This window comes from Coturnix japonica, chromosome 2 (genome assembly GCF_054131305.1).
Source record: "Coturnix japonica strain WE chromosome 2, WE-NBRP24, whole genome shotgun sequence".
In the NCBI taxonomy this organism is placed as follows: Eukaryota; Metazoa; Chordata; class Aves; order Galliformes; family Phasianidae; genus Coturnix; species Coturnix japonica.
In genome coordinates this window covers 109068427-109091191 of record NC_140664.1, presented here as the reverse complement: position 1 = coordinate 109091191, position 22765 = coordinate 109068427, and the positions used below count along the sequence as shown (strand labels likewise).

Sequence of the window (22765 nt, the reverse complement as noted above, 5' to 3'; positions counted from 1 at the left end):
AGCAGCAGCAAAACATGATCTGGCTGAAAAAAAGAAGAAAAAAAAAGTGATGGATCTTGAATACTGTCTTATCACTTTCTCTCTAATCTGTGCTTTAAGAATATGAACAGCAACAGCGTCATGCCCTTTTTTCTCTTTTTTTTCAGCATGTTGCCATCCAGAGGTTTAAAAGCACAGTACCAGTAGAAAGATAGTGTTACCCTAGCTCAGACACCTGCAATAACTTCAGGAATGGAGGAATAGGGTTTTCTGATCAGATGCTGTGTGATATCCGAGGTAATCTTCCATGCATCTTTCAGACCTAGTAGAGAGAAAGTGGCACTTACTTCTCATGATTCCTCTGTTCACAACATAGATGTCTACATCAGATGTGTTGTTTTCATGTGCCTATTTCTCTCCAGTGGTTTTGGAGAGACTGAGGTGGAGGCGCTGAGGATGTCTGGAGTCAAGTTGGTTATGTGTACATCATGCAGTGCAGAACCTCTCAGATTTGTGTGGGTGAGCAGACATAAGGTTAGAAGAGCACATCACCTCAGCAGAGTTTTGTGTGTGGTGAAAGGCATGGCAGTTTAGCACAGGAGCGATGCCATTTCTTCCAGCATGTGTGTGGGTATCTTTGTCCAGATCTGCATGGTGCCAGGTACTTAGGCATAGTATTTTGTGTGGCACAGCTGAGACATACAGTTGGCCAAGGCATAATGTCTGGAGGCAGCAAACTGAAAAGCTAGCATGTGATTTTATGTACCTATGGGCATGTTGTTAAATCAGAGACTTTCTCTCCAGGGGGCAGGAGTTTTTTGCAGAAGTAGATAGTACACTGGTAATTGTCCTTCTCCCCCCAGGTGCAAAAATCATAGAATGAATTGGGTTGGAAGGGACTTCAGAGATCATCTACTTAAAACTCTCTGCTGTGGGTGGGGTTGCCAACAACTAAATCAGGCACTAGATGAAGGTGCCCAGGGCCCCATTCAGCCTGGCCTGGAATCCTTGAAGGATAGGGCATCCACAAATGCCTCCTTGGAAGTTGGCAGAGGACAATTCTCCTCCTGCAATGATTTTGATATAAGGTGCGGGCCTTATTTGTCAACACACCTCTGGGAAGCAACAAGATCTTCTCTCTTTCCCCAGATCAGTTCACCTTTTTTCTTGAAGTAAATAAACTTTTTGAACAACTGTTTTTTTATGGAAGAAGGTTCATGGAGCTGTGATAAAGCACTTCAGGCTGTAACTTACACTTGTTTCTGACGCTTCACTTTTATTGCTTTAAAAAGTTCTCATATGAGCTCATTTTAGAACTGAGTACTTCAAAGGTTGTTCGGTCCATGTTTCTTTGAGGGTGCCTGTGCAGCCCTATAATTTTTTCCCATGTTCTATTCTCTCTCTCTTTTTTTTTTTCCTTTCATCCTTATTAACTAGAAAACACCAAAGGGATTTTCACACACCAAAATGAGTAGTCTTGCAATAGTCTGGCCACGCTTCTTTAAAGGTTACTGTGAAATCACAATCCATAGTGGATATGCATTTTCATGTTCATACTCTATCAGGAGTTCCATGAGCTACAATGGCTTGCTCGCTGTAGATCTGCAGGTGGAGGATGAAGCCCTCCAAAAAGGATTTGAGATGAATGAGAAATAATTGTTTTACCAACTATGATTTATCACACAGGTAAAGTCTCCCATCAGAAACCACAGGCTATAGAGTTTTTGAAAAGGAGTGATGGGAAGAAGGGATCATTGCCAGCCTGTATGTAGTCTGATAATTTCTGCTTCCTCCTCCCTTTCTACCAAATATAAGGGCATATCCAGTAGAGAGATGGGCTTGATCTCTGTAACACATCTTGAAACTGGTTTCCTCACCACTGCGAGGTTTGACAATCTTGGTTGTGGGATTGCATTCTCTGTTCAGAAATTGTATTAACATTGCCTTATCAACTCCTGCAAAATGGATTTTGCAGTCAGTCATCACATGTGTGAACAGAAGAGCTAGAATGGAATTATAAAATTCCCTAAAGTGTGCATTGAGAAAGAAACCTAAATATTTCCATAATTCTACACTTAAACAATAACACAAACACCATCCTCAGAGTACCTTTTTCCTGTGGCTCCAGTTTATTTTTTTATTATTGTTGTTATTATTATTGCTTTTCAGCAGGAAATAGGGGAGAAAACTGAAAAGTGGTTGCCAGAAGAAGTCATTAAGAAAAGAAGACAGGAAGGTCTTGAATGCAAAATTAAGTACATATGAAAGCAGTAGTCACTATCTGAAACTTCACAGAAATAGCCCTCTCTGTGAAGAAAACCTAACCTTTGCCTATAGAGTTGCATAGTAAGTCATCAGGGAAAATTATCACAGCTAGAGTACATGGTTCCAATAGCCTTCATAGTACTAGCATGTACTTGGAAAGAGGAATCCTGTAGTAATACAGCTTTCTGAGGGGAACTCCTAACTCTCCTCAGATGCCTGATCTGAGGCAGGTGGTGCATTGTGAGGATCTGTTAAGCTCTTAGGGTGAAAGTTTCTTTCCAAAAGTGCTCTGTTTCCAAACACCAAAGCCATAACCCATAAACACTTGATTGGAAGCAGTCATTGATATTGCTAACTGAAAAAACCTGCCTTTGCAGGAATTCAGTTACCTCAATTGTATGGTTATTAGTGATGACAATTACTGCTGTAGCCTAGGTGCTGTGAGGTATAAGTAGACCCCTTCAGTTGATACAAGGCACCTATAGCATGTTTGCTGTACAGGCAGGTAAACTGTAATATGTTTGGTGTTTCTGTATGCAGATATTATTGGGTTGACTCTTTGGGCTTTCTGTGTATTGGATTGTATTATCTATAGCATTAGAAGATGTTAACCCTTACATTCTGATTAATTCTGAAAGAAGGGTATTTTTTCACTGTTCTGGTACAAATCTCAGTGAACTTCTCTTCCTCCATGAGGGGTCAAAGGAATTATATATTCATATGCTTACTAGACGATCCAAACAGCTTATGTAAGAAATACTCATTTTAGAAACTGTCAGTTATATGTTGAGATAGCTTTTTTTTTTAAAAAAAAAATTCTAACTTCTCATACAAAGAATTCATTATTCATAACTCTCTTCTCAGTAATTGAAAATGAGATAAATTGTATTAATTAAAAATGCAAAAATCAGGATCCGTCTATGCCGTCCAGTCCCAAAAGAATGACCTTGTAGTTACAAAGTACACTGTGGATATAAATACATATGTGTTTATGTCCTGGCTTTTCCATCAACTTTGTATGACTTGGGATATATTGTGTCAGCTGGGATTTTAAAGAAGAGGCCACGGGTCTAACGCACTTAAAGGTCACTGTGGTTAGTGAGATTTGGGGCATCTCCAGACTCTGTTTAAAAAATTCACACTTCAAATTTGTCCTCTTTATCTTCTTGCCTGTAATTTCAAAACAATATTACATCTGTGTAGGTGAGAATCCTGAGAGAAGAATGAGCGGAATAATGTGCATGTGTCTGACTTTTCCTTATTTGCTTGCTTTTTAAGATAAATATTCCCTAAAGGGATATGATGCAAAGAAGGCGTGTGCAGCATGGCTTGAAATTGAAGTCCTTTTAAAGTATTTCTGATTGGACACCTAAAAAACTGGAGGCAGTCAGTATCACTACTTGCTCTTGGAAACCTCAGCCAAGATTTTTTCATTTTTCCCAGAAGAGCTATGGCCAAGATGGCTGAGGCTTGAAAGCTGTGTATTTACATAAGCGCAAGTTACAAATCTGTGGTTTTTAGGGATGTTTGAATTTCACCGCTTTACACTTGCAGCATGTTACAAGTTGCTGTGAGTTGTTCGCAGATTGTGAATGTACAGCCTATGGAGAATTACTCCTTCCTTTGCCTCCTTCTTTTTTGGAAAGCCGTATTTTTTCATGTCTGCTGGATTGTAGTATTCTTGTTTGAAGTTGTGGATTGGTCACTGCCAGAAATTAGTGGCTGGGAATTGTTTCATCTTGATGCACTGCCTCCTTAATGGAGGCAATAATCCACCAGCCAGAAAAGATGCTTTTTTTAATGCAGTGTGGAAGTCTTTTTCAAGATGGGTTCTGGAGAGTTTCATCCTGAGATGTACGTGCAGTCCTTTTGGATGGAAAGAAATATCAGGAGCATTCCCCACTGTTTGCATGTGCACTTGCCTGCTGGCAGGTGCTGCTCAGGTGATTCTGTAGAGCATGGTCACATCCCTGCTTGTCTTGGGGCTTCTCTGAGATGCTGCTGCTTGAACTGCCGTTTGGGAGCATGATACAGGCAGGTTGTCATTTCTCACTTTCACACAGCAGATGTACTGCAGGGTGCAGCTTGTGTCACAGGCTAGGAGGCATGAACACCTTGCAAGTACCTCTGGATGCTTTTCCTTTTCACCCAAATGCTGGGGAAGGTTGGGATCACTGCTACTGTGCTCAGGGGAGGCAGACACATGAGAAAAAAGTCTTCAGAGACCTCATTCAGACCCTCTTCAGTGGTAACCCCTATCTCAGATCCAGTCCTCTTGCCTGACCCAAGGGTTTCAGGAACTTCTGGGGTGGACACCAGACCCAGACTGGAGGGTCTGTGGGAAGAAGGAGCAGCTCAAAGCCCCGCTTTTTTGTTTGTTTGTTTGTTTGGGATGTCTGCCAAGCAGTCTGTGGGCTGTCTTCTCTCTTTCTCCTGGTCATATATATGAATTACCAGGGTACATCCCACAGGTGGGAGAAGAGCATCAGTGTGGCTGAGGTTTCAGAGCCACCACTGTACATGGCTCACTTCTTCTGGCTCCAGGCCTTCGTGATGGCTCCTGCTTTCACAACACTTCAGAAGCAGTCAAAGATGAGCATGGCTTCCCTTCTTGGTGAAATGTGCAGCTCCCTGGGGACTGCAGGGGCTGTGTTGGGGCCACTGTTCCAGCCTCAGAAGTCCTGCGTGCGCCACTAAGCTCCTCCACGAGGAGGATGCTGGGCAGGTGTCCAGCTCCTGGCTCCCTAATGAGAGTGATCCTCATCAGGAAGCAAAATGTGTTTCATACAGTGGTGGTTGGGCAATGCCGCCTCGATAAGATCCTGAACAAGCTGCAAAGGGCCCAATTTGTTGATGATATCTGCAGCAGATCCTAATTTGTTGGTGATACTTGCAGTGCACACATCCCACAACTGCTGGTGTACCTTCAGGTTCTCCAGCAGATATAGACTAAAATGCCTGGCCTCAAAAAGGGCTGTAACTTTTTGAAGCTGCACTTTTGGTCCATAGTTATAGCTGTTTTGGAGGGGTGAAAGCCTCTAGTCTGAAGGAGGAGCTGGTTGTAACCTGTAACAGGGCTACAGGAATACAGGAGCTCTCACTTTAATATCTGCAACTTCTTTGAGTATATATTTTTTTCTAAGCTGCTGATAAGATTGAGAAAATCTTACTCCTTATGGCCCTTTTAAAGTCTAGTTGTGTTGTGCTACATGAGGATGAAGTGGAAAGAGCTCTTAAACTTGATTCCAAAATTCAAAAACTCTTATTTTAACAGTAGGATGACTCCATCTTTGTGTTCATAAAAACACACAGAAGAGCCTAAATCCAAATGAAACTCAGCTGAAATTGGTCGTTAGGCTGCTGTCAGTAATTCTTGTTACAGGATGGTGAGAAACTAAGAGTGTCTGAAGATAAGGGTTGTGTAGTGGAGATTTCCACTAGTAGTTCTGCACATTTGTAGTTTGAAGTGCTGCAGATCAGCTTGCCCTTGATGGCTAGGGCTGAAGAGTTTTCAGTTTTTAATGTCTATGACTTTCTTGTGCTGAGTGCTGCCTGAGGGGACGTGTGAGCTGCCAGTGTTCCCAGCAGAGATTTGTTACCCCAGAGGATTTTATCTTTCACTAAGAACAGTGAATGCTGAGGCTTGATTCAGGAATTCTGGTCATTTTGAAGAAAGAGAAGTTCACAACTATAAAAAAAAATCTTTACAAAATTTAATTATAAAAGGGTGAAAGTTAATAATTAATGGCTTGTAGCAGAGTTATTAATGGCCTCATTTTTCTGTGTAATGAAAGTCTTAAGTTGTCCTGTGTGTTAGTTATGAAGCCAAAAAAAAAAAAAAAAAAAGTAGTAAAATAGCAAGATTGATCTTAATTTCAAATTATTTTAAGTACACAGAATTGCAAAATTGTATCTATAAAATGTAGAAAGTTGGTTTACAGAGTTCTAGTTTAAGGATTATTTTATATAATAAAATGGAAGGGGAATTTGGGCTGGCTGAATTTTCAAAGCCCATCTTGAAGCCCCTAACTGCTTCTGGTATGAAAGTCAGCTAAGCAGCTTTGTGTTATTGTTTCCCCCAGGATGTCTTTTATGCTTTCTTTTTTTCTTCCTTCCCTTTGGAAGTCCAAGTGTTTATTTGCATGCAAGGTAGGTGAATTCTTTTATCTATTTGCGTATCATAAACCAAAGCAATTAGCATACTGCAGTTACAGTACACTTAAAAAACAAAACAACCCTTCAAAACCCTCAGTCAATATTATTCCTGGAGGGAAAACTCTTAATTAAATTGTATGCAAACTATAACAATAGGCAAAGTTGTTTGGTGTTTAATAATAACTGTTGGGGGTGGGAAGGGAGGAGGGGGAGCGAGGGGGAAAGAGTGAAAAAAGTAACTGTAGCATGGAGCTTTGCATGCCATTAACCCAAGGATAGAAATGAGGTCAGCCTTTGAAGGGACAGACAACATGCTTATCTGCCAACATCGGAAAGTCCCAAAAGATTAGCTTATTTGCCAGATGTTACTGGGAGTTCATCATTGACACCCTCCATTTCATGGGCTTCATTTCTTGCCAAAGTTGCAGTTGCCTTTTCTGCCCTTCATAGGCTTCCTGTAGATCTTCTCCAGTACATAGCACTCGATTTTTTCCTTGAAGTCGTTGTGTGTGGTGTTTTCTTTTAATTTTTTTTTTTTTTTTACTTCACAGCAATAGGCATGATAAACCATCTTAACTTGTGAAGATGATCTGGAGACTCTTTGTTTTCCTTTCATACACCCACGATAAAGCTCTTGGCATAAGAACTACTGACAAGAAGCATAGCAGCTTCCACAGCTCTGGGAATAGTGCCGTGCTTGTGAAAGGGTTTGCAGAAGATAGAGGACCCACCTCACTTAACACTATTAACCTTTGGGAGATGAGTGAAAATTGGGGCAGACTGACAAGCCATGCGTTTTCTGTCTTTTTTCCCTTTTCCTGGCAAATAGCTGTAGATACAATTCTAAGCATCCTGTACTTAGTGATTAGTAACTCACTAGGGCATCACATATTGCATTGCAGTGGTGTTAAGTGTGTAACCCTCTGAAAACCTAGTAATGAGAGAGCAGGTGCAATTGGATCTGTGTTAATAATGTCTGTAAGAGTCTGGAATGGAGTTCTCTGCGTGTATCTTCTCCTTTAAATCTTGTGTTTGCTGGTAAATATTGATTTCAGCTAATGGTGGTTTTAACTTCTATGTGCATGTTCTGTGCCCCAAGGGACTGTGTCCCAAACAGGGAGAAGCCAAGACTTGCTCATAAAGAAAGAACAGAGCTAATACATTTTTCCTTTAAAACACTAGTTCTTAGTGTCTGTCTCTTGAAGCAAGATTCCTGCCACAGCTGTTACTGTAGTTTTTTGCAGTTCTTCCCACCTCTCTTTGTGCAGAACAATTTGAGATGGACGGTGACTTATGTAGACAGAGATATTATCACCACTCTGAACAACCAGTCAAAGATTGATTGACTCTTTGAGATCATAGAGCTTTCTTCAGACTATTTAAGGTGTCTTTTTGAATCCTTCTCTAAGATAGATTTTCTCTTTCTCCCTTCCTTTCTCTCTTCCTTTCTCTCTCCCTTTCTCTTTTTATTATCCCAAGACCCACAGCAGTTTAAATCTTCTAGTGTAAGCACTTACGTTGAATACCTAATGGGATAGTTATTCATGTTGGGATAAACATGAAGTCAACTAGCCATAGACACTTGACATTCTCCTTAACATTTGGCATGTTGAATCTCTAGACTCAGATTTTGGTTTTACTTAGCAGGTTTGGGCTTTTCCAGCAGCAAAGAAGATTGCAAAAAAACTAATTATAGGTAAAATGGAGCAGTGATACAAGTGTCGTTTCTGTCTGCCAGTGTGTGAAATGTTCACTGTCAAATAGTGACTTTTCCTTGCATTGCCTGTGTTTGTGGTTATATTGCTACAGCCTGTGTTGCTGCTGCTGCATGTGCTGTGAAGCAAACCTCTGCATTGTCAGCAAGGTTGCAGTCAGGTCTTGTGCTGTTTCAAACTTGTAACGAGGGAAAGCAGGTATTACAGCTGTTCTGCAAATGACATCAGTGGGGGACAGTTGCAAAGCTACAAGCCTGGAAAGCTTCCAGGGGAGGCAGTCCCTACATGGTCAGTTGCAGGGTGTAAAAGAACCATAATATTCCTAGAAGTGCTTTTCCAGAGTTGAAGTAATAGGTATCTTTCCCTATAAAGATCTGATTTCCCCTATAGAATACTTCTGTGCTGAGATAACTTTCATGAACTTTCAAGAGCTTTTTTTAAAATTTGCTCTCCACCTTTGTTTTCCTATTTCCTTTTATTTTGTCTTCTATTGCTTGTGCTTAATAACCTCATGGTTATTTCCATAAAACAGCGAATCCTCTACACCAAGAAAATCCACGCTGGATTTCACATACTGATGTGGAGAGCCTAGGAAATGAGTACTGATAATCTGAACTTGTGCTCATCCAGTACTGAGGACAAGTTGTGCCCTGTACCAAATGTTCCTGTCTTGATTGGTTGAAATAAAGTCTTGGGCTCTAACTTCTGTTACATGGGAAGACAGCAGGCCATCTACTCTCTATTTTGAGTTTATTTTTCAAAAGTATCCTTTGACTTTCTTCCTCTTTCCTTTGTTCTGTACCCAGAGGTCTGCAGGCCTCATTTCCACTATCTTCCTCCACCTCATTTCCACTTGTGGCTCCTTGTCCTCTGCTCCTTTGGGGCGCTGCTTTCACCTAGTTTTCCTGTTCTTTGTCTCTTGAGTTTTCCAAACTTCATTCTTCCTCCCTTTGGAAACTTCCTATCTTTGTTTCCCTTTTCTGCTTGGTTACCCTCAGCTCTATTTCTTCCCCCTTTCTTTAGAAGAAAGTAGATCTGCAAGAGACAGTTATTTGGTTTTCCTTGATTACAGAAACTGTTTTACAGTGGCCAAATGCTGAGTGGGGAAGTGAGAACACTTCTGCCTCTGTTGATCTGGAGACAGATGGGTATACCTGGAAGAGAGAGAGATGGGGAAAGCCTTTAGACTGTTTGAGAACCTTCCCAGAACTGGGTTTTGTTCATACAGGCAGTAAACAAACTGAGGAAGTCTTTTAAAAGAATAGGATGTTTGGCAAGTATGAAAATGCAATCTTTTTGATAGTATGTTTTAAGCTGATCCTGAAGTATACTGCTGGCCAGCACAGGTGGCAGGGGACATCTGTACCAGCAAGGCACCCTGTGCCACATGGACGGTGATCTCTGCTGCCAGCCATGGGGATGGAACCCAGTGCCACTCGCTGTTGAGGCAATTCACACATCAACCACTTTTTGAGAGCACTCCATTCTGCCTGAAGATTTATGGGGCTCTCCTCTTTTAAAACAAATGAATAAAGGCCCAAGCTGAGTGTTTTTCCACATATAAATGTCATAAATGTAATGACAAAGACTTCACTGGAGTACCAGTGAAGGCTCAAGCCCCAGCTCAAATGTGTATCACATTAAAGGCCTTCTTGGGGACTCCAGACACAAATTACTTTCCAGCATCCAGAACCATTTGGAAATGCTTTAATCCTGAAACTGGAGGGGAGGGGGGGTTCTAATGGAAATGCTGACAGACCCTCTGTTGTAGCAGCTGGAGCGGGCAGGGCCGTGATAATGAGCCCTGTATGTGTGCATGTGGAAAGCATGATGCTAGCCTCAAAAACAAGCCCTTCCACCGGGCGCTCCACAAAGATGAAAACACCATGCACCGTTTCAGCACAACGATACTTAACTTTGCTTTGCTCATGCAGGGGCATACTGGGAACAACTGTAGGCATTAACCCTGCGCGTGCTACACTTCCAAAACCAACAGGTCATAATAGCATTTGCAATAACCCTGTAATTATCTGTAAATAGTCCTGTGCTGATGAGCTGCCACTAGCATTTTAAAATGCTGCATACATCGATGGCGTTCTTTGATATTCACAAGTGCACCATAACTACATCTCCTCTCACTTCTTGTACATTGTGGCCATGACCCTAAGAAATAGGTGATGCTTCATTTATCGCTCATGTCTCTGCATAGTTGCTGCAGATTTTGTGCTTGTGTTTAGCAATTTCAGTGACCTGGGTCACAGCAGCCTGAAGAAACCTGTCCTGCAAACGTGCCCAGGTGATTAATTTCAACAAACAGGTTGCTCATATGAGCATAATTACTCACTCGTGCAAATGACAGGATTGGTGCTCTGACCTGTACCAGGCACATGGTAGTACACCTCCCCACCGGTTCTTTTTCACTGTTAATCAGAGGACTGAAAACCTTGCAACGTTTAGACAGCTTGAGGTTGGAGGCTGAAATGTCACTTTTAAAAGAGGGTTAAAAAGGTCGCACAGCTGCAAATAATAATAGCCCAATGAAAATCAGACTCTTACTGCAGCCCACTTCAAGAATAACATTGAAACAGGAAACAAGCCTGCTTGATGTTTTTACCAGTAAGGCAATAAGATTACTGCTGAGTTTAAAAAGGGGGGAGAGGGAGTCAGAAAGGACTGTGTTTTCTTGGCATCCATTGTTAGAAGTATTTTTCTGATCCAAAAGGGATGGTTGTGTGGTTCTGCTTGAAGAGCGTAAGGGCACGGGGTGCTTCCCCTGGATGCTGCTGGGAGAGGATCTAACTCGTTGCTGTGCTCCAAGAGTGGTTTTGTTTCTTCTGTTTGCTTTATATTTCTTTCTTCTCATATGCCTCACTGCAGGCTTCAGTTTTATCATTTACAATAAAAAAATTTTTAGAAGCATCTTATGCAGAAATCAAGCAATAGAAAAACATGTTGGCTTGCTGCAGTTCTTACTTTCTCCTACATGTGGCATAGCTTGGAGGAATCTTTCTATGTTTCTTCTATATTTTTGTTTATATATTTTATAGCTGGAATACCTTAGCTGCTTCTGAGCAGGGTGATATTTCAGAAGAGTGGCAGGCTACAACAGTGTAGCAGATTTCCTCACTTCTATATTCAGCCAATAAGGCTCTTTACATGGTCACAATAGGGCAATAAATGCTGACAGATGTTGTTAACATCTCTATTAAAATTCAGCCCCCTTTTCTGCTGCATTAAGCATTCATATCTATTGTTAATAACACCAGGACTAATGCAGACAAATCAACATTATTGCTCACTTATGTTTGTAACTCTTATATATCTCTTTGAAGAGGCCATGCAGTTGCGATAGGCTGTTATCAATAAATGAATACAAATAAGGCAGAGCAATTCTTAACCTTTCAGTCATCACAGATTTGCCTGATATTCTTTGTGTGCTTTCACTGTGGCAGTCATGTGTAGTACTGTGAAAGGTGCGTGAGTGTAACTTGAATATTTAAGACCCTAAAGGTTAATAAGCGCCTTAATTTAGATGGAAAGGTTGCTGTGATTTATTTTTATTAGGTGCAGTAGATATGTTGCCATTGGTTGTGTGATTTCCTTCGTGCATGCTGAACCACCTGCACAGGCTGTACAGAAGGGGACTTGGGTTGTGTGGCCCTGCACACTTTCTCTAGAGGCAGCAGGCAGCTTCTTTCACTCATTTACTCTTCTAAGTGAGTCAACATAATTACAGCCACAACCACAGCGATGGCGTTAGATATGAATTCTGCGTAGTGCAACTTGACTTGAGGGCATCTGATAACTTGTTTTATGGGTCAAGTCACACGAGGAAGTATCCTGGAGGGCATACATGATAGGGCCATTCTGGATTATTTATTTAGTTTTCTTAACATTAGCCTCTAAAATAGTCTGCAAAGAGTGGTTCTGTGGAACCAGCAATTGCTCATACCTTTGTGGTAAAAAATCACTTGATGTTGGACCCGACACCTTTTTGAAGTACTGAGAATAAAATCCAAGTCCATGTTTCCCTCAGTCAGTTCCAACACTCCAGATGCTGATGTGCACCGTGCGTACTACTTTGGTGCTTGCCCCGTGTTGTCTACCTAGATAACCCTGGTAATTATACAGTTGTATAAATTTATGGATTTAGGGATTAAATCGCAGTGCTCAGAGAGAGCAAAGAAGTCTTATGTGTTCAGTACTCAATTAGAAAACAAAATCCAAATAATTTATGGCAACATATTAAAATTCACTTGGACGCATGGGACCAGAATTGTTGCTCTCTGTTTTCTCTAACTGAGTACCATCCATTGTTCTGCTATTGAAAATGCAGTTGTCACTGTCCCCTGAGGAGGGGAGGAAGAGGTAACATAAACATTTGGCAGAGCTTCAGTTGCAGGAGTAATTGAGATCTCAGATAAAGGCTTTTTTTCCCTTTTTATTCTGTGAAAAGGTCTTTAGGAAAGACAACATTGCAGGGTCACATACCATAAATAGAGGTGGATTTAAAAATCAAACTAGCTGGGGGTTTTGTTTTTGTTTTTGTGGGGGTTTGTTTGTTTAGTCAGTTATCTCTCTGCTGGCTGTTTCTGTCCGGCAGGATAGCATTAATTCTGAGAATTTTTATTGCTTCACCTCTGAAGAGCCTGTCTATGCATGGACTGGAACTGAAATAGCCAAAATTAGAAGTAATTTTACACTTTAAGTTATTTTAATGTAAGTCTTGATGTAAACACGCTCTTTCATTTCTGATTATGAGTGTCCTATTTCAGTTTAACAGAGATGTAAGTTAAATCAAAACAGGATATGAATAATCTTGAGGGAGTAAATCAGGTACAACTGTAGCTATTTCAGTTCTAGCTGGATAGCTGAGCTGGGGTCTTCCTTACCACCTGACTGTATTTGGTTCAATGAATTGTCTGTCTCAGGCCACGTTTTGGTGGAGATGTTTGTATCAAGAAAACCAGTTGGTGCTAATCAGAACCTTGAGGGGCAGGATCCTTGCAGAGGTTAAATGTGAAATGAAACTGGACTGGGAGTCAGTGGAGGTGGTAAAGGAAGCTCTGTTGACTTTCTTTTCTTTTGGGCGTAGGTAGGAAATATACTCTCAGTCCAATGCTGTCCATTGGAGTAAACTATAATAAAAAAGAAATAGTTATCATCCAAAAGTTTTGTTGCTACAGAAAACTTACATTACTGAAGATAATCACTGTAATTACAGGTCTGGGCTGATGTTTGAGTTAACAGTGCCTTTGTTGTTTGCTCTTGGAAATAACGTCTACGTAATAATAAGATTAAGTGTGGTTAAAATATTCCTGGTAACCAGAAGTGACACACTGATTTTAGAGATTGATGGCAAAATAGACTAATTTTAGTTCTTGTATGGTATATTCTTGTGGCTTTAGGATCAATTTCTGCTTCTCTATTAAGATACTCATTTTTGTTCTATGAGAGATTCACACAAACACAACTCTAATATTTGTGTCAGTGGGGTTATGGTGAGACTGAATTTTAAGGGATTTAAAGCCGAAGTCATAGATGGTGCTCTAAGGTGGGTCAGCTATTTCCAAATCGTAGTGCCAATTGTAACAACAGGCTCCAAAGATTCAGCAAGAAGAAATTTGTTTATTTTAAGTCCTAGGCTGTTACTAACAAATGATTTTTGCTCATGCTGGTCAGGGCCACACTGGGAATATTGACCCAAATCAGCCGCCTTGCTGCCTTCTGAGGGCAAATGCTTTCCTCTTGCCGTGTTTACTTAAGACCCAGGAGCTCTACCCGAGGTTTTGGAGCTTAATATGGGGCTGTGACTACTGTGGTGAAGTTGCAATTTTAGTCAAAACTTCTGGAGCTCCTTAGGATCTAGTTGATCATTTTAAAGGTGTTGATGCATCTTAGTCTGGTTCATATCAATAGCCTGCATATAATATATTTAAGTTATTAATATTGAACAATATGGACAAAGAACTTCAAAAAGTGGGCTCTTTCTCAGAAATAACCTAGACGTCTGGTTTTAATGTTGTTCAGGAGGAACTGAAGAAGGAAAGGTAAAAACCTTTAATTCGAGATATTTCTGAGCAGACACGGTCTTATCTAATAACAACATTGAACATATGCTTTTTCTCTGAGGTGGGATTTCTGCTGCTAAAGCCTAATGGACATTCTTTTCTTTCTTCAGAGAAAATGTGTGCTCAGGAAGGAGTAATTAGAGCTTAGACTTAGGGAGCCTGCTAAGTATTAGCAAATGCAGTACTGTAAGGATGAAACTTTGCTCTGCTTTTTTCTCTGGGGGGGAGGGGAGGGATTTTGAAATTAAAAAAAAAAACTGTGAAGATTGCATGTTGCATATATTCGTGATATTTAGAATGCTTATATTCATAGGTTCCCTTTCTTTCCCCTTCCCCCTTTTAACATGTAGATTTATGAGGAATCAAAGATGAACTTGGAGCAGGAGAGGCCTTTCGTCTGCAGTGCCCCAGGCTGCTCACAGGTGAGTGGAGTCAGCGGTGATATTAATTGAGTCCTCAGCACTAGCTCTGGCTTGCATAATGCCTCCTGATATATTAGCACTTGTCTAATAATAATGTAGGTTGTTTTTTTTTTTTAAAGTCCTTCCTGCCCCTCAATTCCCTCCTTGCTCCACATGATGTTACTAAAAAATATTTAAGGTAGACATAACATCCATTTAAGAATGAGTTGGTAGAATGCTTCTCAAGCTTCTTCTGTGCCTTCCCTTGTCCCCTATTTTTTCAAGCCAGCTACTGCAAATTCCTTAATGTCTAGTATGAGGGGATACACTAAGTGACATGCATTTGTCTTTTTACTGCTTGTATGTAGGATGCAATATGTTATGTTTCTTACTATTTTGATACTATATTAATATTGAATTTCTCCTGATGTTTTTAAATACTTAAATACAACACTATCTTTTTTTTTTTCCTTTTCCTTTTTTTCTTTTTTAATCTTGGAGAGATTTACTCTACTAAATATTCTCAATTGAAAATGCAGCCTATAGATGAATTCTGCCCCAGGATGCACGTGTGGGATTCCTGTTGACTGGCAACCTGCCATGTGCTTCTGAGGATATAATCTGACCTGTAACTTGAGATGTTTTACCAAAAAAACCTCACAAAATACAACAAAAATCCCAACAACCTGAAGTGACAAGGATTTAAACTGCGGAGTTGTTTAATTTGACTTACAGATTTCTTCTGCAGAACCAATACCATCATCTCTTCCTGTTCAGTGCCAAGGGAAGTTCCATGTGTGGCACTTCCCATCCTAATTGGTTTAGTGAAGAGCTTGCAGGAAAAACTTTTGAGGCAAGGACATATTTTGTGCTTTTGCTACAGGCTTCCTGCATGCATCTGTTTTAAGTGATTTAGCTTACCATTTCTCAGATTCCTCCTCTCTTAATGAGGGTAATATTTCCCTCTATGTTGAAGGTTTTCAGCTGGCTCATATTTTTACAATCCCATAGGTTCTTGGGGTGAAACAATGGGCTAACAAAGTACTATGTGAGTATTACCAGAATGTAGGCATTTCTGTCAGCAGCTGAACTAAGAAAAAGGAGAATTCTGAGATCCTTTGAATGAAGGCTGAGCAGCTTTGCTGTTTCTCTAAGTGGGAGCCTTTCTATAGATGCTGGAGTGCATCTTTCTGATTGTCCCTCTGACCAAGGCCCTCCACAGGCAGAGTTAAGCTCCCACTGGACTATCCTGTCACAGAAATAGAATAATAATATCTGAGTCTTATGGTCAAAGTTGAAGTTTTTATTGAATTCTTGAACAAACTTCCACTCAAATCAGTGGACATAAGTGTTTTCAGTCAGTGGAGAGGAGCTACAAACTCATTTAGGTGCTCAGAGGCATTATTCTGTTGTATGCGGTTGCAATTTGGGAAGGCAGTAAGTGTAGGTGTGACTACATCGTAAGATATATATGTATATTTTTTTCCAGGGAACTTATTTCCATTGCTTTACACTGCTTTGTCTATGGGCTTAAAGTCTCAGAAGGTGTATTCTACTGCATCTATTTATACCATAGCCATAAGCAAAGTCACTTAGCCAAGAATATATACTCTATTGTGGCAGACTTAAATCACTTTAACCGTGTCATTGCTAGTTTTTGACAGTCTCTGTGTACCTGTTGCTTTAAAAAGCTGCCTTTAACATGTAATATAGCTTAGACTATATATGTGTATATATATATGTATGTATGTATTTCCCCAAGCCATGATGAAACACCTCTTGGTCTTTACTAGTCCTGAAGTAAACCTGTTAATACTACTACAGTAGTTAGCATTGAAGTTCTGCAGATGCACTTAGTGAAGGAAACTTAACTGAATTTTAACTTAGCAAACTATATATTCAAATGTTCCAACATCTCTTCCAGTTTTCTCTCCTTTGTCCTGATCAAAATGAGCTGTTTGTTGTAAAATTCTGGTATCAGAACCTATTAGTACACCTATTAATTGCATACAAAACAGAGCACTTCTCTGCCTGACAAAAGGGAGGAAGATAATTTATTACTGTAAAGGAGCATCAATAATTGTAAGGTACTCAGCACCTTTGCACCGATAGTTTGATGTTAGTGCATGGGTTTTCCACAAATAAAGAAACATTTTGCCTGAATGCTTCTAGGGAAGAGCTGGCTTTTGTGAGCATTTTTATGGCGGTTCAGGAGATAGGTTGCAGAAAGACACAAAAGCAGAAAAATCCAGGGAAGTGATTTAAGATACGCTCATTACTTTGCATTTGCTGTGGGCTAAAAGCATACACAATAGCAGTTATCACAGTTCCTCAGGCACGTGGTGACTTGTAAAGATGTGGTAGTGGAGTGCGTGTCCGAGACTCTTATAACCCCAAACTTGATCTTGCAACATTTGGAAGCAAATACTTGACCCCTCACTGTTTGTAACCCCAGTGAATCCTGCATATGTTTCTAAGGAGAGTACTGATATTTCTTCCTTATGCTCACATGCATTTACAAATAGACTATGGCTGTTCTTGTGCCATTTGGACACGTTTCTGTTAGGATCCATTTCTTTCAAACTCTTGTTTTTAAAATTCTGACTAATGCCAAAAGTTTATTAGAGAATTAAATTCTTTTTTTTTTTTTTTCTTTCTTCCTCTCTCTGTGTTTGCCTGACAGCGTTTTCCAACAGAGGATCATCTGATGATTCACAGGCACAAACATGAAATGACTTTGAAGTTTCCTTCAATAAAAACAGATAATATGTTATCAGGTAAGAAGACATGAATTCAAGAGTCAAGATAACTATTCAGATGATGTTAAAAGTATGACTTCTACTGGAGAGCTGGTGGCAAAATACCTCTGAGGTTGTTCTTTTTCTTTCTTTTTAAAAAAAATAAGCTCCAATGAAATAACAAGTAGAGGTAAAATAAGCTACAATGTATATCTTTGGACAAAAAGGTGGCTGCCATTCTTATGCCATCCCACCAGTATGGCAAGAGAGGGAAGGAGATTGCTGAACCTCAGCCATGCTGGCAGCTCTATCAGTGACTCCCTTGTCAACATGCCAATGAAATATGGGCACTTAAGTGCATGTCACCTGGGAGCCAGCAGTGAGTGTGTTAATGAAGTGCATTTGTGCCGTTCCTGTAAGACTCACTATTTTAAGTTTGACAGGCTCTCTTCAGCAGCTGGAACAGGCCACATCACGTGAATTACCTTTATAAAGGCCTGCCCACTGTAAATAGCTGTAAATCCTTCAGCTGAAGAAAGGTAAATCAGGGGGTAATATCCAGTATTCTTTCTCCCTAGAATTAAGCCTCTCTCTCAGCACTTCCCCCCATCATACACAGAGGTTACTTGGTGCAGGATTATCCTCATGTACAATTACTGCCATTAGTTTCTTAAGTGGTTTTCTTATACTCGTCTGAATAACCACAAATTGGTTGCTTTCTGACATTCAACAACTGCCAGGTAAGGTCAAACTAACTTTAGTCTTGCCATTTCTCTCCTCGCCTATTCACTCTCCTATTGTATATTCCTTGGGCTATCATAACAGATTAAGAATAATATCATTAGAATTTGTCATGCTTTGAAGTAAAAAAAGACTGCAATGGATGTTAACATATTTTTAAAAAAATTTCTTGTTTGGGATAGGCTTTTTCAAGATTAATTGTTCTTACCACAGTCAAGGAGTGTCTACTTACCAACATTCCTCCATCTATTGCCATTTCATGTACTCCTGTATCATGATGGAGAGGTTCTTCCTCACTGATGGATTTAACACTTAATTGTTATGAAAGCTATAGTTTACTAGCAGTGGCTTGCAAATATTTGATTTGGATTTTGTTTTGTTGGTATTTTGTGCTGGGAACTAAAATACCTGTGAGAAATCAGAGATCTAATCCCAGATAGATTTTATTTTTTTCCTCTCTTATTCTTGAAGATGCCATAGTGGGCTAAGATTAGTAAGAACCAGTATTCAGCTCATGGAGGAGTAGGTCTTGTACAGCAGGTGCATGCCAGTTGTGCCCACAGAATCCTGTGTTTGCCAGCACATGTAAGAAAGTGCTGCTCTTGCACTAGACAGTGTCCTCTGGCAGTGAAACTGCTTGAAGACATCTGTACTGTGAGCATGTTCGGTCTGCGAAAGCGCTCAGTTTTGTTAGAACTTTGTTTGGCAAGAGTTTTGCTCTGGGGCAGTTCTAAGGAGTACATTTGGTCCTCTGAGTAGAGTAGTTCCATTTATATTTGGTAACTTTTGTGATCTTGCTCCTTCCAATGGATTGCTTTCCAAGGCAAAATGCATGAACTGCTTTCCACCGCTGCTACCAATAGTGGGGCCCCTTGATATGCAGACAGCCAACTAAGTACGTAGAAGTGCAGAATTTTGTGACCATTCTGGCTACAGACTGTTTCTGAGGGATGTGTTGTTTGTGTTTTGTGTATGAATATCCTCCATAATAATGAGAGTGAAAAGCTGTATGTGTTCACAGAGACTATGGGAAATATGTCAGCAACTTGATATTTTAGTGTATGGCTTTTATTTTTGTGTTCTTTTGGTGAATCTGTCAGTCATTATGCAGTCCTTGGTATCGAAGCACTACAGACCTCCTCTCTCCAGAGAGACATTGAAAAATGTTTGCTTCGTTACCCACCTAAACCCTGGGGAAATCTACATACCTTAAAGTTTAAGATGTTTTATTCTTAGATTTCATAATGAAAAATTAATGATATATGGGAAAAAAAGAGACAGGCATTTTTTTTCTTAGACATTTGTCTTCGTCCTCCTGCTTTATTTATTTTAAGTTTTGCTCATTCTATTTTATGATATCATTTTTTTTTTCTCTTTAAATTTTCTGTCATCAGTAGTTTCAAAGAACTGCAGCAGCAATTGCCCTATAATAAGCAAGGTGCAATGTTAATAACGCCTCTTTTTTTTCCCTCTTCCTTTTTTTAAGCTGCCTAGAAGTGAGTCTTTTTTTTTCTTCCTCCCTCCCCCCCACAATTGTGTACTATCGTTTGACATGTTACTTTGTGTTAGATTCCATTCATTATTTCAAAAAGAATGTGAAAAAAAAAAACTGTAAGAAATTAAGTGCATAAAAAATAATGGGCTCTATGCTTTCAGGTAGCCATTACATTATCTTCTGCGTTCAGGACATAGTTCATCACCCATTCTGATGGCTAATCTAATATCAGTGGTACTTAGTACACACTAAGCACATCTTATAAGAACCATTATTGGCAATGGACACTAAAATTGAGGGATTCTTGATCTTGTACCTATACAGCATCTCGGAAAACAAACAAAATATGATTCAGGAAGTAGGAACGTGTTTCTTATGTGAATTCTGCTGAGATCTGGAATATTGATTTGCAAGTGAGAGTTAAAATTAAATGCTATATATAAAGATAGATATGTAGGTGGAGTCAGTGTTTAATAAAAAAGGTTCTATGACCTGGCTGAAATTATTGATTCTGTTCTGACTCATTTAGTGTGTATAGCAAAGAGCTCACTTTGTTATCAACTAGCTCCACCACATTTATTTCAGTTTTTTTTTTGATGCTGACTGAAGAACAAATTTTATGGTATCTGGCAAGTTTTGAACTAACTAAAAAAATTCAGGTACATTCAGGATCACACAGCATCACAGAATTGCAGAGGTTTGAAAGGACCTCAAGAGATCATTGAGTTCAACCCCTCTTCTAAAGCAGGTAGCCTACAATGGGCTGTACAGGTGGGTATCCAGATGGGTCTTTGAATGTCTCTATAGAAGAAGATTACACACGCTCTCTGAGCAGCCTGTTCAGTGCTCTGTCATCCTTACCATTATTAAACAGGTTTATGTTCTCCAATGGTGTAAATGGATAGAAGGTCCTTAAGAGGCATTTCATTAGAGTCAAGCGATTTTTTCTGTTGGACAATTTGACAATCATTTAAAAAGACAGGAGAAGAAAAAAGAAAAAAAAAACAAGAGTAATGAGTAATGTTACTTGTTCCTTTGTATGTTCATTTTCTTTTATTTTTTTTTAAACCTTGCTGTAGTAAGAGTCATGGACAGTTTCCACTTCCAGCTTTATTAGCCAAAGGAGAGCTGTTCAAGTTAACATGGAATATCTTGTGCAACATTTCTAAGTTAGTCATCCCTGTAGGAAACTTTGTAGTTAGGCTGACTGAAATAGATGTCATCTTTTTGCTGTTGTGCTAACTGCACATTACATTGCTTTGAAACTCTGTAGTTTGTTGCGCATGTCAAAGCTTTTTTGCTTTTGAAATATTAATGCCTGGTGATGGATTGTTCCCTCCAGGTAAGTTCTGACAGCTGTGTGGGACTGAACATTGGGAGGGAAGGACACCGAGATTCTCTACATATCAAATTTTAGAAGGGTCTGAAACCTTACCACCTTTGTGGGGGGAAAAGGTCTTCCTCAAAGTGCTGCTACCAGATGAAGGGGAGGCTAGGTTTACCTGTATGGAAACTGTTTTATTTCTGAGTTTTTGGTGGTAAACCTACTGTAGAAACATAAACAATCTCTAGACAGAATATCTGCTAAAGGCAGTGTGAATGTACCTCTGCCAGTGAGGTAATTTATGTCATCCTCGATCAACTTATTCTCTTTCTCATTGTGATTTTCTTGGGGAGATTAATCCAGACATTAATTTAGTAGAGTGCAAAATGATTGGATATGAGGAAAGACGATTTCATTTGATTTCTTGTTCACTTCTTTGTCCCTCACTTTACCTAACAATGAAATTGTTATCAGTTGCACTTTTTTTCTTCTAAAACTCACATGAGCAAGCTCTGAGAAGAGGATGAAGATGTGTTGTACCTGTTATGTGCACCCTTACAGAAAGTCCAATCAGCACTTTAAATAGTTAATCTTTTAGCAGTAAAGTTCATGGGGAGACCTCTACTGTGAGGGTAGTTTGGCTAGGTGCACCTGGGCCCACTTCTTCCTCTTCTACTCTTGTCACTTACTTGAGGTCTTATGACCTTGAGCTTTTTAGTACACTTGGGTGGTAGTCTGCTGCATCGACGAAGAAACTTTCTTGAATTTCTCAGGACGTTAGTCTTTCCTTGTCGCTGCTTGATGGGCAGCCCTTCAAATTTCATTGCTAGTCCTGTTACTCAGACTTTGTTATCATTGTGTGAAAGTATAACATGGGTAAGTATATAACTTCAACAAAGCCCACAGCTGAACAAGCCAAATGGCTGTTATTACTGCACATCAGACTAAACATTTTCTTTTTTTTCCAAGACGAAGAATCAAGTTACACTTCGGAGCTGTGCTGTTAGATTGCTTTTATTGAGGATGAATAATGTTTGCAGTAGTTTAATGTTCAACACAAACTCTAAACTTACGAAAGTTTTTCCTTTTTATTCTTTTTTTTTTTTAAATTATTTATCTTTTAAATCAAAGTACATTTCACATTGCTGTCCATTTGGTTCTTCTTAATGGGTATCATGTTTTATAGTTTTCATTTGTGCTTTGAGGGGTAGAATTCTGGGATTTGATAGTTTTACAAAATGATGATTTAAATGAACTGTATGCTGCAAACTAACATCGCATTTCCTGGGATCATACTTAGAAAGGCTGTTATTTTGAAAGTAAAATATTGAGACTATTATCTTATCTGAGGCTGTTATCTTGGTAATTAAAATGAAAACAAACCAACCAACATACACGCACACAAACTCAACCACACAGACAAACACGGTGAATACCTAAAAGATTCTTTTTTTTTTTTACTAAAGAAAAATATCCTATTGCCTTACAGTGCATATTTTCAGTATGTTCAGAGAACAAAGATGTGTCACTCCAAACACTGAAGACATATTTTTCAACATGTTCAGCAGCCCAAATATATTCTGTGTGAGAAGTTGAAGTCGAAATCTGATTGCTGACTTTTCTGCTTTAAGAAGGAATAGGTTGGCCTGGGATTTGCATAGGTTAGACCTTCTGGTCTTGCTCTGATACTTATATGTTGTCTACTTACACTTTTTGGGTTTATTTAAACTTTGTTTCTTGCAGCTTTTCTGTCTATGACTGTGTTATTAGAGAGGCTGATTGTTCATCTGAGTAATAGGCTGAACAAAATATTTATTGTCCAGTTTGAAGCTCAGTGGGTTCTGTGTTCAAGCTAGTGGTAAAGGCTAGATAGAATTAACT

General features: G+C 39.6%; 1 protein-coding gene across 4 annotated transcripts in view; it reads left to right on the top strand.

Moving 5' to 3' along the window:
• The window catches only part of CREB5 (cAMP responsive element binding protein 5), a 241291-nt gene that overhangs the window by 21642 nt on the left and 196884 nt on the right, over window positions 1–22765 (top strand). For all 4 annotated transcript variants that reach the window (XR_014943626.1, XR_014943625.1, XM_015853850.2 and 1 more), the window contains exons 2-3: window positions 14536–14607; window positions 17270–17363. Coding sequence is in view for 2 of the 4 variants with exons in the window: in XM_085540547.1 (XP_085396673.1) it covers window positions 14536–14607; window positions 17270–17363 (166 nt within the window). In the remaining 2 variants the exon portion in view is untranslated. The remainder of the gene's footprint in view (window positions 1–14535; window positions 14608–17269; window positions 17364–22765) is intronic.